Source organism: Phlebotomus argentipes, unplaced genomic scaffold, assembly GCF_947086385.1.
Source record: "Phlebotomus argentipes unplaced genomic scaffold, Phlebotomus argentipes genome assembly scaffold_18, whole genome shotgun sequence".
In the NCBI taxonomy this organism is placed as follows: domain Eukaryota; kingdom Metazoa; phylum Arthropoda; class Insecta; order Diptera; family Psychodidae; genus Phlebotomus; species Phlebotomus argentipes.
The window spans coordinates 3,055,770-3,070,045 of record NW_026776177.1 but is presented as its reverse complement, the minus strand read 5'-3'; the positions used below and the strand labels follow the sequence as shown (position 1 = coordinate 3,070,045).

Genomic DNA, 14,276 nt, shown 5'->3' with positions numbered 1-14,276 from the left:
CACATCATTCTTGTTCTTGAAGGTGTGAAAGAAACTGAAAAAACACACGATTTAGTCCAGGCAATAAAACGGGATATCAATATTGACACAGTTCAAATTCTACTATCAAAAATGAGCCAAAATTCCATTAAAAAACACTTGCGCAATTGTGTTTAGGTGAAAGAATTGCGAAAATTCAGCAGATCAACATGTGTGGAATCCACTGATAAGATGATAAGACTTTTAAGATACGCTGATCGCAATTCGCGTGTGCATTCTGCTCATCAAAGGCAATGTGATCTTGGTCTGAAGGCAGTTTTATGGCCCGGAAATCATCATCAACATCTCTTCGTGTGGGCGTCAATTTAGCAAATTATCTTCCACTCTTGAGCGTCACTTGAGTGTCTTGGAGAATCTTCGCAGAATCAGTTCTGAGACGCGATGGAGCTGGAGAAGTTGGGGATTTTTCTTATTGCCGCTGTGATTCTGACTGTTCGTGGAGTCGAGAGTGCGCCAGGATGCAGAATCTATCTCACCTTGACGCCACTGGCGAGGAATGCCGCAGAGCGATTCCTGGAGGTGAATTGGGGCAGTGAATGTGAGGAGAAGATGTGGATTGGTGTGTTCCAGAAGAATCCCTCGCTGTACAACGAGCAGCCCATTCACTACCTCGAGACGCACAGCCAGGCGTCCGGCTACGAGATGACGGGCATTCAGCTGGGCCGTCTGGACATGCCGACAGAGTGGCTGGACTCCGCTGGGGAGAAACAGAACTTCCGCACGCAGTGTTTGCCGTACTTCGTGGCCGGATTCTCGGGTGATGATCTCGTGGCGCTGGATTGCCTGAAGATTCAGCCTCAGTGGCAGACGCAAATGAAGGATCTCATCGGCAACTCGCGACTCAAGGAGCTCTTCATCCCGGGCACGCACTGTTCCGCGTGCTTCGTGAACGACACGCAGTCGCGAATGCAGCTCCTGAGGCGATTCGTCTTCACGCAGGACTTCGACGTGTGGACGCAACTTGTCTTCGGCGTGAGATTCCTGGACGTCAGCGTGGGCTATCACAGTGGGAAGTTCTGGGTGGTTGCCGACAATATTATGGTGTCGCCTCTGGAGAAACTCCTCCAGGACGTCCGGCGATTTGTCCAGCAGACTGGAGAAGTGGTGATTCTGGACTTTGGCGATTTTCCACTGGGATTCCGTGGTCATCACGAGAGACACGCGGAATTGAGAGTGTTTCTCGAGCAGGAACTCAAGGATGTGGCTTTCCATCGACACACAGACACCAGAGAATCCTTCGATTTCACCCTGAATGAGATTCAATCCACCGGGAAAACTCTCATCGTCACGTACGGAGATGATAAAGTGAGTGGAGAGAGTGAAATCCTGTGGAAATCCTGGGAGAAGCACTCCAGCGCCGCTCTAACAGACTCAGAAGTCAGGGAATATGTGAGAAATCTCTTCGGCCGAAGGAATTCCGACGCTGAAAACTTCGGATGGATTTTCTACGGTGTTCAGTCGATCGAGGGAACAATCGGCGGCTCGAGGAAGCTTCAATCCTCGCGCGAGAGAGCGGCTGCCATCAACAGGAACCTCACGACGTGGCTCAGCGGTCCGTGGAGTCTCACAGCCAACGCCGTGGCGGTGGATTTCATCCTGTCGTCGAATCTCCTGGACATTGCCTTGCACACAAATCGCCACAAAGCCCACAAGACTTCGCCGCTCCTCAACATGGACTATTAGAGACAGACTCTCCCCGCAGATCCTGGTGACAGTGACCTTCCCAGACATTCCCAGCCTCCGCATCGGTGTGAGTCAGAGTGAATGGAATTCTTCACGAGACTCTCTGAGCAGCAGCCTTGCACCGACGACGACCTCCGGAATGCTGCTATTCTATTTGCATGTCAACTGGCGGCGACATTCACTCAATCCGCACTGGGTCACACAAGTGCTGCCCAAGAGCCACTTTTGCGTGCAATCTATCATACAATTCACGATAACTTTTCCACTGCGCAGCCAATAAAACTGTTCCATGTGAAATTTTGCCTTATTAATCACATATTTCATGCTATTTTGATATCATAGAGAGAAATAGAGTCATCAAGTGTGAATAAGTGCATAAAGAGTTGCTTCGTCTGCAGTTTCAAGATAAAGATGAGGATTCAGCAAAGAAATCCACACCAAGGGAGAAATATATGGTCAGAAGTGGTTTACAGCTCAGCAAAAGTGCTCAAAAACTTACAATCTAATGACTAATCATCCCGATTCTTTCAATTTCTTTAGAAAGCATACGGAAAAACATTCCTTTTCTAGGTTATGTAACGAATTACGGACGGATTTAGTGAATATTTCACATTCTAGCACATCAATTCTTATCCCAAAGTCGCCAAGATTGCTGATAATTGGCGAAATTAAGCATTTTCTTACGATAAACATCGCAATTCGGAGCATTTGATGCCAAAAAACACTGCGAATTGTATTAAAGTAGAACATAACCTCAAAAAGAGCACTGTGAACTTGAAAAATGTTTATTTTGATTACTTTCTGCACTATTTTGATTCTAAAAAGCCTAAAATTGGAGTCTTTTAAGATGTTTTAGTGATATTTTTGAGGTTATGGTCGGACATTACTCTAAAAAAAGTGGTTTTAAGTGGATTTTTACAGAAATATCGCATGAAACCTTAAGATATTTTATAAAATTTGCAAATTATTGCGGAAAACGTCTAAAAATTTGAATTGCTAGAAGTGTTATGAAGTGATATACAGACCAAGAGCATATTATCCCCCTTGATAAATCCATACAAAATGTATTTTAAGAGAAACACAAGAAAAGTTTCAATCCTATCTATAGTGGACATTGACCACAATTCACAACTCCGGTGAGAAATGAGCACGAATCGCACGAATGCTTCTAATTTGCATTCTTGTGCGTCGAAATCGTGCCTCCAAGCGAAAATACAACCACTTGCTGGCAATTCCACCGCGAAAATGTGACTCTGTGCGGCGCATAATCTCGGTTGATAAGGCGCGATACCGCCGAATTTCCCGCCAATGCCTCAGCGCGAGGCGCCAAAGTTAATTGGCCTCGATGCCCCTCGAGAATTGCAATAATAATGATGAAAGCAAAAAGCCTCCTTTCAATTTCACATATTTTATTCTTCAAAGCTTACACTAAATCAATTGAAAAAAAAGAGTTAATCTAACGCATCATTTCAGTATTTCTTCTTTTTTGATGGTTTTCTTTTTTAATAAGCAATAAATCATAATAACTAACACGAAAAAAGGTATCATCTTGAATATTTTCATATACGCTCTATACATAGTATATAATTTTACGCTTAATCGAGTGATTGTCGCGCTCACGCCAATAACTCACGTGATCAGCGTGAGCGCAACGCGAGCAGAGAAAAATGATTTGCATGGGTTGGACTAGTAAGGAAGATTTTATACAAAAACATTGTTAAATAATTCATCATCATCATTCTGTCTATGAAAAGTATATCCTTGTCACTGTGGTGAACGGTTCCCGGCACAGTGGGCAACTCGTGACTGACGATGCACACTTGGCGCACGCAACAACGTGACCGCATGGCAAAAAAGCCGTGTTGTACTCATTAACGAAGCATATTTTGCAAAGCTTATTCTCAAGCGCATCACCCGCTGACGCCCCGATCGGCTTCACCGTCGTCGCCACATCCTCAACTTTGGGGCTCTCCTGCTCCTTGACCACCGCCACGGGCGAGACGCTGGACGACGCAGAGCACTCTTGCAGTCCCTCAGACGGACTGAGTGTCTGTGCATTCTTCGCCTTCACCTCATCAATGTACTTCTGGCCCTTGATCAACTTGAGATACTCGCAGTTGTCATACCACCGCGCGTGCTGCTCCCAGGCGCAGTCATTGTCCTCCCAATCCTTGAGGCCACCGCCGCAGCTGAAGCACTGCACGCGATCGCCAATGCCTGTGTAGAAGAAGCCAGCGTCGCACAGCTCCTCGGGCTTCATCTTGAGATTCCGCGGCCACTCACGAAACGTGGCCAGCCGATTGGCCTCAATCTCCAACTCGGCATAGTCGCAGCGCCGCGGCGGACTGAAGAACACCGCGGCCGGCGTGAATGTGTCCGTGCTGATGCTGGGATGTGACGCCTCAGCGAAAGCGGCCGGACGCTGCGTTGTCACGCCGCACGGGCCGCACGTGTCGTACGAGACGCTGGGCAGCACGCGATTGAGCGCCTCGGCGTCAATAGGAACATTGGCGGTGGGACGACGACGCAACAGTGGACAATTTGTACTCCAGCGGTAGTGCTCGGTGAAGACATCATCAGCCGGCTCCCACCTGCCGATCTCCACACGACAGAACGCACACTTCACCACATCCTGATAGCCGAGGAAGTAGAATCCCAGCAGCGCCAGCTTCTGCCGATCAATAAACTCAACACTCCAATTCTCGAACGTCAGCAGACGATTCTCCTCGCGATGCAACTCCTCAATTGTGGACATGACGGGCGTCGGACGACAGGCGATCGCCTGAGCGCGATTTATCGTCGGTCCCACATCATCACTGCTGCCTACAACGGCTTGAGAATTTGAACTGGCAGCAGTAGATGATGAGCCAGAGCCAACATCCGTTGCACTTTCACCACTCTCTCTCGTGCGATTGTCACAACAATCGTAGCCTGGATTTGTGTATTTGTGAATTTTTGGCAGCAATTGACATACTGCCATTTTAGCCCTCAGAAGAAGATCGAGAGTTAGCATTTGTCTGCAATGATACGAGAAAACAGGCAAAAACCCTATAAATATCAATCACAAGAGACACAATCTCACAACTTGTACAACACAAGAAGACACACAACAATCACAATTGCATGCTTGAGTATTGAGAACGTGTGCAGCGAAGCTAATTACACCAAATAGAACTATCTAAGTGAGACACAAGAAGCAAATATTTAATGATAACAACGCCAAGTACTCTTCATTCAAGCCTCTGCATTCTTTGAGCTCTTCTACAGCGCAAATCTCTTATGAGAAATCAATCAAAATAATCAATCTTAAGCTGTAAAATAGCCTTAGATAAGATTAGAATTGTTATTTTGATTTATGATGAGAAAAAGCTGAGAGTTTGTGCTGTAAAAGCAGATTTATCCAGTAAATTTACCTATTCAAAACTTCTAATCGCAACTCAGTGTAAAAAATGTGCAAAAACAGATTTTGTCGTCGTTGCAACTTTACTTTCATAACATTTAAAATAAGCTGTCAAAAAAAACTATTCATAGAAAGCTGTTGAAACGTTTCAAACATCGATATCTGAAGCAAATTCAAGATATGCTGTAAAATTCACGTAGAAACCAAGAAAATAGACAGAAAGGATGTCTTTAGGTTGATTAACAAGATTTTGTTCACATTTCAATGCAATAAATTGAGATTGACAGCTCAAATTCATATTAAATAAACTCTCAACTTCGCCTTGCATCGCTTTACGTTCGTATTTCATTCACACTTTACACTAGCGCCGCCGAGCGGCCGCTAATATAAGCTATGATGCTTGAAATATGAAATCCATAATGTTGCAACGACGCTTTTATGCCGCAAATACTTTCATAATCAACTTATAATATCATAATGAACGGAAAACGCCCCAACAATATTGACATCCAAAGCTCAAATTCCCCAACAAGTGTGTGAGATAATACTTCTGAGAATAGTCATAATCATTCAATAATTACTCACACACTGAGATTACTGAGTTGCTAAGCGCAAACATCGCTCGATAATATAAACTTTAAGAATGCCTGCAAGGCAAAATTGAAAATAAGAACATTGAAACTCGTTTTTTTTTTACCCCCACAAAGCGGTAAAGAAAAAGAAGAATTTCATTGAAGCCAAAAGATACTTTCTCACCATCTTTTCTCAACTTCAATCAACGTAAAAATTCACACTCAACTCTCAGAGGGAGTGAAATTGCTGCTGGTTTCTTTCACAATTCCCTCAATTGCGCCTCAGACAATTGTGAGAGAAGATAATCTCTGTTTCTGTGAGTCTTCAAAGCAAGAGTGTCATGAGAAAATTCCCACAATATGCATTATTTTTCCTCAATCCATCCTTATATGTGCATCAAAAACACCCACACAAACTCGCCCAAAGCATCATCAAATCAAACACAGTGCGGTGACAATTATGACCAGCCATATTTGAAGCAATTGGACAGAAAAGGTGAAATCCTGTGTGCATTTGCGCTCATGCATGTTAATAATTCTGACATTTTTTCTCTTTCTCTCTCCTCAATTACAACAAAGTTATGTGCAACTGTGATTCATGAATCCGGCCCACACTTCCTCTTTTCTCACAGCGCACATAAGCCAGCCAACGTATGAATTGAGCTCGGAAACACTATTACTATTTCACACACAAACTATCAAAACCCACATTCCAGCGCGCTCTTATTTATTTTCATTTATTATTGAGCTCCGAAGGGAAGAGAGGAATAATGAAAAAAAAAATACCCACTATATGGTTGGGTTTTGTATATAAAATGTGTGTGGAGAGAGAAAAAAGCCACAAACCCAATGAGTCTCTCGTTACTTCACGTCTTTCTCTCTCTCTCACTCGCTTTGATGTCTTGTTTTTTCTCCATTCAATTTTCCTCTCTGGAGTTCTTTTACTTCTTTTAATTTCTTTCGAGGGAGGCTCGCAACTGAACTCCACAGAGAATCAGACAAAGTATTTTAATTTATACAAAACAAAACTGTGGCATTCTTCATTTCCTCCCCCCAAAAAAAAAAAACACACACGAAAATAAACCTCATCATTCGTCCAAAGAGGGAAAAAGAGAGAAGAGAATATAAACACTCACAATTCTCAGAGACAATATTCTTCTTCTTTTGCCAGTCTTCAACACACAACTTCTTCCTCTAAATAAAATCCTCAACACCCAATCACACTCTTCTAAACACACACTGCTCGAGAGCCTCTGCTTGGCAAGCACTCCGGACGACTGTGAGAGACACAATGGATCGAAGTGCAGTGGAAACATGTCTCTCCCATGGACCACCGAGATGCTGTGCAAGAGTACATTTCCACCACTTTTCTCTCCTCTCGCGCGCCAGAGTGCATTTGCACCAAATCCATCGCGTGCGCGTGTGTGTGTGCGTCTCGTCCGTCTGCTCACGTCCTCCCGTGCAAACAAACCGTGAGTGGAAGAGAGATCGCATCACCTGGACAGCAGAGAGACTCTCTCTCTGACTCTCTCCCATGCATCGATCCGCGCGGCCCCAGGAGAGGTTCTAATGCCGCGCGCGCGAAAAGAGACCCCACGTCCATGGGAACCTACATTGGAATGCAGTCGGACTAGTTAGAGGAAAAAGAGAGGAGAAGAAGTCAACAAAAAACATTCTTTCACGAAAAAAAACACACCACACAACAGCAGCATTACATGAAATGTACTCAAGACTGGCCACATAGAGTCTCTCTCGCTCAGCGACACGCCGTGTGAGGGAGAAAGAGAGCAATTTCCAAGAAATATGCACTCAGCAGAGGCGCATAAACAGCCATACAACACAACTCTTGTGGGCAGGGTGATCTTGAAAATATATCCACAGCAAATATATATTTCCAATTGGGAAAATACGCCGAGAAACAATTGAGAAAAATGTCAGCAACTCAGCAAAAAAAAAACCCCATCAATATCTCTCTCCTTTGCTATTGTGCAAAAACAACACCAAATTAAACATTTTAATATATTGCTCATTGTCATTTAGCCACAGGCAAAGCCTTTTGCAGACAACAGCAGCAATTCTATATTAATTCTCGCCACACTCATCGCTCAACGAAAACACAAACCTCAGCGAGAGTCTGCGAAAAATATCATGGTTGAGTGAGTAAAATTCGGTTTACAGTCACGAATCTCTTTGTGTGGTTCCTGCCTTGTGTTGTTGGTGATGTAAGAGCAAAAAGTTGCTCTCGTACTACAGTTGGAAATTCGCGGATTAAGGGGTACACAATTCTTGCCAATCCAGTCGCCATTTCAGCACTTAATCGCCCAATGCTGAATTGTGAAGTTGCTTAATATTCGCGCTTTCAGAGGGTGAAGAAACTCTCGCGATGATGAGAAAATGAGAGTAATTGAAGCTGAAATCCTCCCTAAAACAACAGTCTAGCTTAACTTCTAGCTCTACAATCACATTCTAACGTAGTTTAATAGCTTATATTGGCGTCCGCCCGGCGGCGCTAGTGTAAAGTACGAATGAAATACGAAAGAAATGACGATGCAAGACGAATTTGGTAGTTTATTTAATACGATTTTAGCTCTCAATTGTCAGTTTTCAGCCGTGAAATGTTCTTCAGTGTCAGTGAAGCGTATTTTTCAGTTCACTTAGTTGTTTTCCAATTAGTTTTATTGCCTAGGCTCGAAAGATATCCAAAAGACATAAAATGTCAACAATCTGTATTTATTAACTAAAAAACATAGATTTTGTCTATTTACTTGATTTTCACGTAAAATTTAAGGTTTTTCTTTTTGCAACGCAGTTTTAAGAATTGAAAAATATGACAGCATATTTAAAATGTCATGAAAATAAAGTTCTGACTTCTGTAGAGGAGATTTTGGACCAAAAAAAAGTCAAAATTGTCTGTAAAAAGACCTCTTATGAAGGAAATTTCTTCTAGGCATCTTCAAGACAATCAAAACTCAAGAATTATTGCTGTTATCTTGCTAAAACTTCAATTTCTTAATAACTCTATCCACTCTATCGCAAGTCGAGTGTTTTGACTGATTTCTCCGACACCAACGCCCTCGTGCGGAGGATAAAAACACTGCAGAAAGAGAGGTTTATCCAGTGGTAAACCAAAGCCACAAATTTGTGTTTTCCTTTGGCAAACTGCATGTCCTTGAGATCGAGAATTACGTCACAAGACGGAATGTTACTTTTCGGCTGAAGCCTTGGCAAGAATGTGATTCACGCGAGAATTCGTGGAAGTCCGGGTGACTCTAGAGATCTTCATTGGAGTGTGTTTTCGTCTCGCTGAGCAGCTGCTCTGGCGGCACCTTGTTGAAAATTTGGTATTCTAATTCCCTCTTTTGATCCCCCGAAAACTCCCCTCGCGAAAGTCTCTCAAGGGCTCCGCACCTGGCTCGTCTTCGGCCACATCTTGTGCGCCTCGGCAGCTGTTCTCAGCCCAGGCGAGGGTCAGGAGAGGCCCAGAAGGGCGCCTGTTCTCTCTGGGCTCCGTGCGACTCGGCTTTATTTTGCCGTGCAATTGCAAAGTTGGCAAAGCCGTCGCTTTATTCTGCTTATTGAGAGTTGCGAACGGTGTTGAATGGAAAGTACATTATTTACCCAGGCGCTCGAGCACGAGGGGAGCGCGAGAAAAAGGGGGCTCGAATGGCAAACAGTACTTTTCCACCCAACAATTCCACATATAATAGAGGTCGTGTGCAAAAGGCCGAATGATTATCACAGAGGAAAAAGCGGAGTTATTGAAAACACAGCCCAGCAATTTGCAGAGAGAGAGAAGCACTGGAGATACGAGGGAAAATAGCAAGAAAATAGACATAATTTTTAGCATGCAAAAAGCGCCTCAACCACAGAATAAACTTCAAAGTTAACACAAAAACTCTTCTACGTTGGCACAAAAACGGGAGGATATTTTCTTCGAATAATTACTTGATGGCGTCCCAGATGGTAATGTTAGTGCGTGTTACGGTTTTGTGAGAGGGTAATCTTCTCTAGATTATGCCCAGCATCTCCATTAGCGCAAAGTCTGTATTTTTTTTCTTGGCTGTACACTAAGAAAATCAGCGCTTTCACATTTGAGGACAGCTCAATGTGAAAAATGCTGCTCACTTGAGGGACTATTTGAGCACTTCACAAACCTGCTTTTGCGTTAACGACTGCTGAAAAGTGTGAAGAAGGTCACAAACACTGACTTTGCAGTACTTTCGAGAGGTAGATTTGGGTTTAAAGTGGCGAAAAACTCACGAGAAAATTTGACAGACAACGCGACTACTTGGCACTAGAAGCCATCTTTGTGAAATGCGCAGTGTGTAATAAAAGAGACTCGAAAAAAAGCGACAAATGGAAGTGGAATACCACATATTCGCCTATTTGCCACTGGGAGCGCTGCACGCGGAGCGACGCTTTTCAAAAATTCAAAGCGTCACGGTTTTTGCAAAAATTTCAGTGGAGCTGTTGCAAAAAATGTTATTCAAAAGATTCAAAAAAGTGTCACGCGTTTTGGGGTTAAAACATGGATAACCCAGAAAATGACAGTGCTAAAGTATTACAGATAGCAGGGATGGGGTGGGAAACAACTCACAAATCACCAACACTCGCGCACGATCGCGATTTTATGAACGGAAATCCCCACACATTCTTCATATCGCACACATCTCAAGATCACACGCAATCGCGCAGAAGCCCAAGAGTGACCTTCTACTATTTCATTCATTAATTGATGGGTGATTGGGATTTTTTCGTATTTGCATCTCTAGCGACAAACCGCGGTAAAATGTAATTTTCCAGATCACGTGCCAGCGCGAGATCGCAATTCGAGAGGTTCTCTTCATGAAATGCCACAAACAATGAGTCACAGATTTTCATAGCAGAGATAAAACCTTTTAATTATATTGTTCAAAGGCTGTTCATATGAATATTATGCCATGATGTGAAATATTAAAGCGACTGATAACAATATGGAATGCAAAGCAAAGTCCAAAGAGACAGAAGTAAACATAAGAATCAGTGTTTTATGCAAAGTTAAATCATAAATGATGATTTGCAAAATTAATTTTGTGTATTTATGCACAAATTTGCAAAAATAACGTGAAAATAAGGAGTTATCGACAAACTAGTTATCGACAATGATTTTTACCCAAGTTTTAACACAATTTCAGGGGAAAAATAGTTAAAAATCGACAATCTAAGAACCAAATAGTCCATATTAGTTCTATTTTTCCCTTAAAATTGTGTTAAAACCTGGTTAAAATTCAAGTTCGTGTCGATAAGTATCGGTAAGTTCAATAACTCAACGATATTTCAACGTAGTGTGATAATTCCCTTAGTTTGGCGCCTGTTAATACTTAGAAGATGCTCCAAAATTGACCTTTCATGATCTGTTTTATTGGTTTTATTGCTGCCCACGCGATTTTCTCAATTGACTTCTCATTCTTGCTGACCAAAGGGTGAATTGACGTAATGAGGTGACTTATTTCCATCTTTTGCGTCGCATATTCAAATGAGTTTTCAGGTGTTTGGAGAATTTTCCTACCTAAACTGCGCATTTTTTTATTTCACAATCAATTTCCGCTCACGCCTTCAAGCTCGGGTGATTTTATGAAGTGATACAATTATTCGCACAGACTTCACAAACAGCAGTGGCATAAGTAATTAAAATTGCAACAAATGCGGTGACATAATACTTGGTTAATAGTGTTAATTAAAAATGACCTTAGTTTCTGAATCCATCTCAAAATCACTTACAATCAACCACAACTGCGATCACACGGCAGAACGCGTGTGTTCTGTTCAGAATCTGCTCGGAAACTGATCGTGAGCAACAGTTGTAGTGTAAATCAATAAAGCCATCAACATGTTATCAGCAACAGAGACGATAAGGCGCGATAGGGAAAAGAAAGGAAAAAGTCATAATTTACGCATGTTTTTGGGGGGAATTGTTTGCAATTTCATTCACAGAATGATCGCGGGGATTTTCTTCCACAGTGTTTGTCCGCACAGTGGACAGTTGGCCAGGAAGTCACTGCACTGCTCACACATGACAAAGTGTCCACAAGGCACACACACTATTGCCCTCCTGCGCAGATAACAGACCGAGCACAGCTCATCATCTGGCAGATCGTCGTAGTTTTGAGACTCCAGCTCGTGTTGTCGCTCCAATTCGGCTTGCAGAACACCTTGGATGAAGTCCTGACCTTTCGTGGATCGCAGAAACTCGCAATTGTGGGACATTTTAGCGTGTCTCACGTGCGGATCATCACTGACTCTCCACTGATTCAGCCTCAGGCCGCAGACGAAGCAGAAGACGATGTCGCCGCGTCCTGAATAGTAGAAGCCAGCCGATGCGAGATCTTCGGGTCGGGTTTGCATGGCCACAGGCCAGCTGGAGAAGCTCTCGAGGCGACTCTCCAGCGTCACATAATGCTCGTTTGGACCATTGCAGCAATTCGAGACGTCCTCCACATCGTTCCTGACGCGTGTCAGATCATCCACCACTAGAGGATCATTCCTGTGCGCCTGGTGAGTCACGATGGGACACACTGGAGAGAAGACGCGATGATACAGCAGAGGATTGCGATACTCTTCTCGCCAGACGTCGAAGGAAAGATCACAGAATTTGCATTTCACCGCACGATCTTGAGTGTCGTAATAAAAGCCCAACTTGGCCAGGAATCCCGTGTCGATGTTATCAAGAGGACAGGCTTCAAAGGTAGTTAGACGATCACGTTCTTTAAATAAATTCAAATCACTCATGGTTAATTAGGGTGGCGAAAGAACGCATTTATTCGTTCAACTTTGGTGCCAGTCTTCTTTGTACTGAACTCGGATCACTGATTGCCAACTTGTATCTCTGTCAATAAATGCCTGATAAGATAAAGTCCTCAGGAGAAACACTTGTGGACAATTTGCAGTGTTTCAAGTTCAGTGGAAATAGAAAATTGACATGTTTAAAGTGTTTACGGCTAAACAATGCATCATTATGTTCATATTCACACCCTTCTAAGAAGTTTAGTCATTTGTGAGTTGAGTCTAAGCCCTGGTCTAAGCCCTTGCGGAAGGAAATCCTGGTAAACAAGACACGTACTTCGTTATCAGTCATCAAGAAATTTCCGGAAATGCTCCTCGTTTTCTAAGAACTCTGACTAACACTTTCTTCACGCATTGATTTAAAAATAAATTTATCGTTTCTGAATATTTGAATAAATCAGGAATTCTAGGACTTTAGATAAGAGATAATGAGCTTGGGAAAAACCAACATTTGAATTCCTTCAATCCATCAGTCTTTGTTCTTTTTGAACTTATCACAATGACGTTCGAACCTCTTATCACGGAAATTGTGAAAAAGTGAGGAATTTTAGCGGTTCAAATGAATCACATGACCGCATTTCCAAGAAAACTTGCATCAGTTCATCCTTAAAGCTACTTTTATTATTATATCACACTTATATGAAACGGATGGATGAGTTTATTAATTCATCACAACTTTATAGATAGACTCTCTGGTATTTATCGACTCTGTGGTTGCAGTAGAAGCACTTCTTGACTTTGGTTGAGCAGTTTGCGCAAGTGACGATGTGTCCGCAAGGAATGAACATAATGTTGGACTTTTCCTCGCCGCAGAGCTTGCAGATGCCAACAGGAGCATCGAGATGCGCCGAGGGTTGATCGTCTTCGGCATCAGCGGAAGGATTTTGCTGCTCAAGAGCTTCTTGTGCAAAGTTCTCTCCCTTGTGGTGAATTAGATATTCACAGGAAGCATTGGCTTTGGCGTGTTCCACCCAAGGATCGTCATCAGGCTGCCAACCGCCCAGTCTCACTTTGCAACTGATGCACTTGACAATGTCGTTGCGATCCTTGTAGATAAATCCCGCCTCCACGAGCTCCTTGGGTGACGGATTGAGCTGCTGCGGCCAGTTCTTGAATGTCGCCTCCCTTGACGCTTGCCTTCTGTAGATATGTTTGTAGATCTTGTACGGATCTCTGGGTCGATCGAATCCACACATATCCGCAGAAAGCGGCCGAACAGATCCGACGCCATCAACTGCACTCGAAATAACACTCATTTTTAAATACTAATAGCACTTAATTCTTCCTTTTTTTCATTTTCCTTGCAGTTAATCTAAAGCTCTACTACCTTCGCGATACGCTTCTCTTTCCACTCAAAGGGACTTTGCAAGAAATCAGTCTTATTTAAGCATTTCTCTTATCACAAAATGAGCGCCAAACTGTCGCCTGGATTGCTGGGAAATTATAAGATAAGATACAATGACGGTAATACTAGTAAACACTTAATGATAATAACTTTTACGAGATAAGATAAAAGCATATTTTTTATAGGAATTCGAAGCTACGATGCATAAAATATCGAATATTGAAAGAAAGGCGCCATGCGCTTCTCATTGATAAGAAATGTTTTCAAAGTAAAATGTTTTGCGCGGAATAATTAAGAGATTTGAAGGAAATCTTTTTTAAAAGTTCTGTCAATCGAATTTCCTGCTATGATTTGTCTGATTCTCGATTTATTTCCATCAGAAAATTCAATAAATCGATATTAAACATTTCAGTAG

The 14,276-nt window shown here is 42.7% G+C and overlaps 4 protein-coding genes across 8 annotated transcripts; 1 reads left to right on the top strand and 3 right to left on the bottom strand.

Moving 5' to 3' along the window:
• Positions 1–339: 339 nt before the first annotated feature.
• Positions 340–2,013, top strand: LOC132259703 (uncharacterized). Its single transcript, XM_059757435.1, has one exon. It carries the CDS (start codon positions 421–423, stop codon positions 1,720–1,722), a length of 1,302 nt encoding a protein of 433 aa, XP_059613418.1. The 5' UTR covers positions 340–420; the 3' UTR covers positions 1,723–2,013.
• A 1,101-nt stretch (positions 2,014–3,114) lies between these two features.
• LOC132260554 (death-associated inhibitor of apoptosis 1-like) lies at positions 3,115–11,571 on the bottom strand. 5 transcript variants are annotated; one of them, XM_059758760.1, is made up of 2 exons: positions 11,455–11,571; positions 3,115–4,739 (listed from the first exon to the last, which is right to left on the bottom strand). In XM_059758760.1, the coding sequence occupies exon 2, from the start codon at positions 4,733–4,735 to the stop codon at positions 3,467–3,469; it is 1,269 nt and encodes a 422-aa protein (XP_059614743.1). In that variant the 5' UTR covers positions 4,736–4,739; positions 11,455–11,571; the 3' UTR covers positions 3,115–3,466. The 5 variants fall into 5 exon arrangements, with proteins under 5 accessions (XP_059614743.1, XP_059614746.1, XP_059614742.1 ...); XM_059758763.1 differs by having other exon boundaries at positions 11,422–11,514; XM_059758759.1 differs by lacking the exon at positions 11,455–11,571 and adding an exon at positions 9,849–10,027.
• A 75-nt stretch (positions 11,572–11,646) lies between these two features.
• Positions 11,647–12,931, bottom strand: LOC132260555 (baculoviral IAP repeat-containing protein 3-like). Its single transcript, XM_059758764.1, has one exon. The coding sequence runs from the start codon at positions 12,460–12,462 to the stop codon at positions 11,662–11,664; it is 801 nt and encodes a 266-aa protein (XP_059614747.1). The 5' UTR covers positions 12,463–12,931; the 3' UTR covers positions 11,647–11,661.
• Positions 12,932–13,078: 147 nt separating this feature from the next.
• Positions 13,079–14,158, bottom strand: LOC132260558 (putative inhibitor of apoptosis). Its single transcript, XM_059758766.1, has one exon. It carries the CDS (start codon positions 13,770–13,772, stop codon positions 13,194–13,196), a length of 579 nt encoding a protein of 192 aa, XP_059614749.1. The 5' UTR covers positions 13,773–14,158; the 3' UTR covers positions 13,079–13,193.
• Between the last annotated feature and the right edge of the window lie 118 nt (positions 14,159–14,276).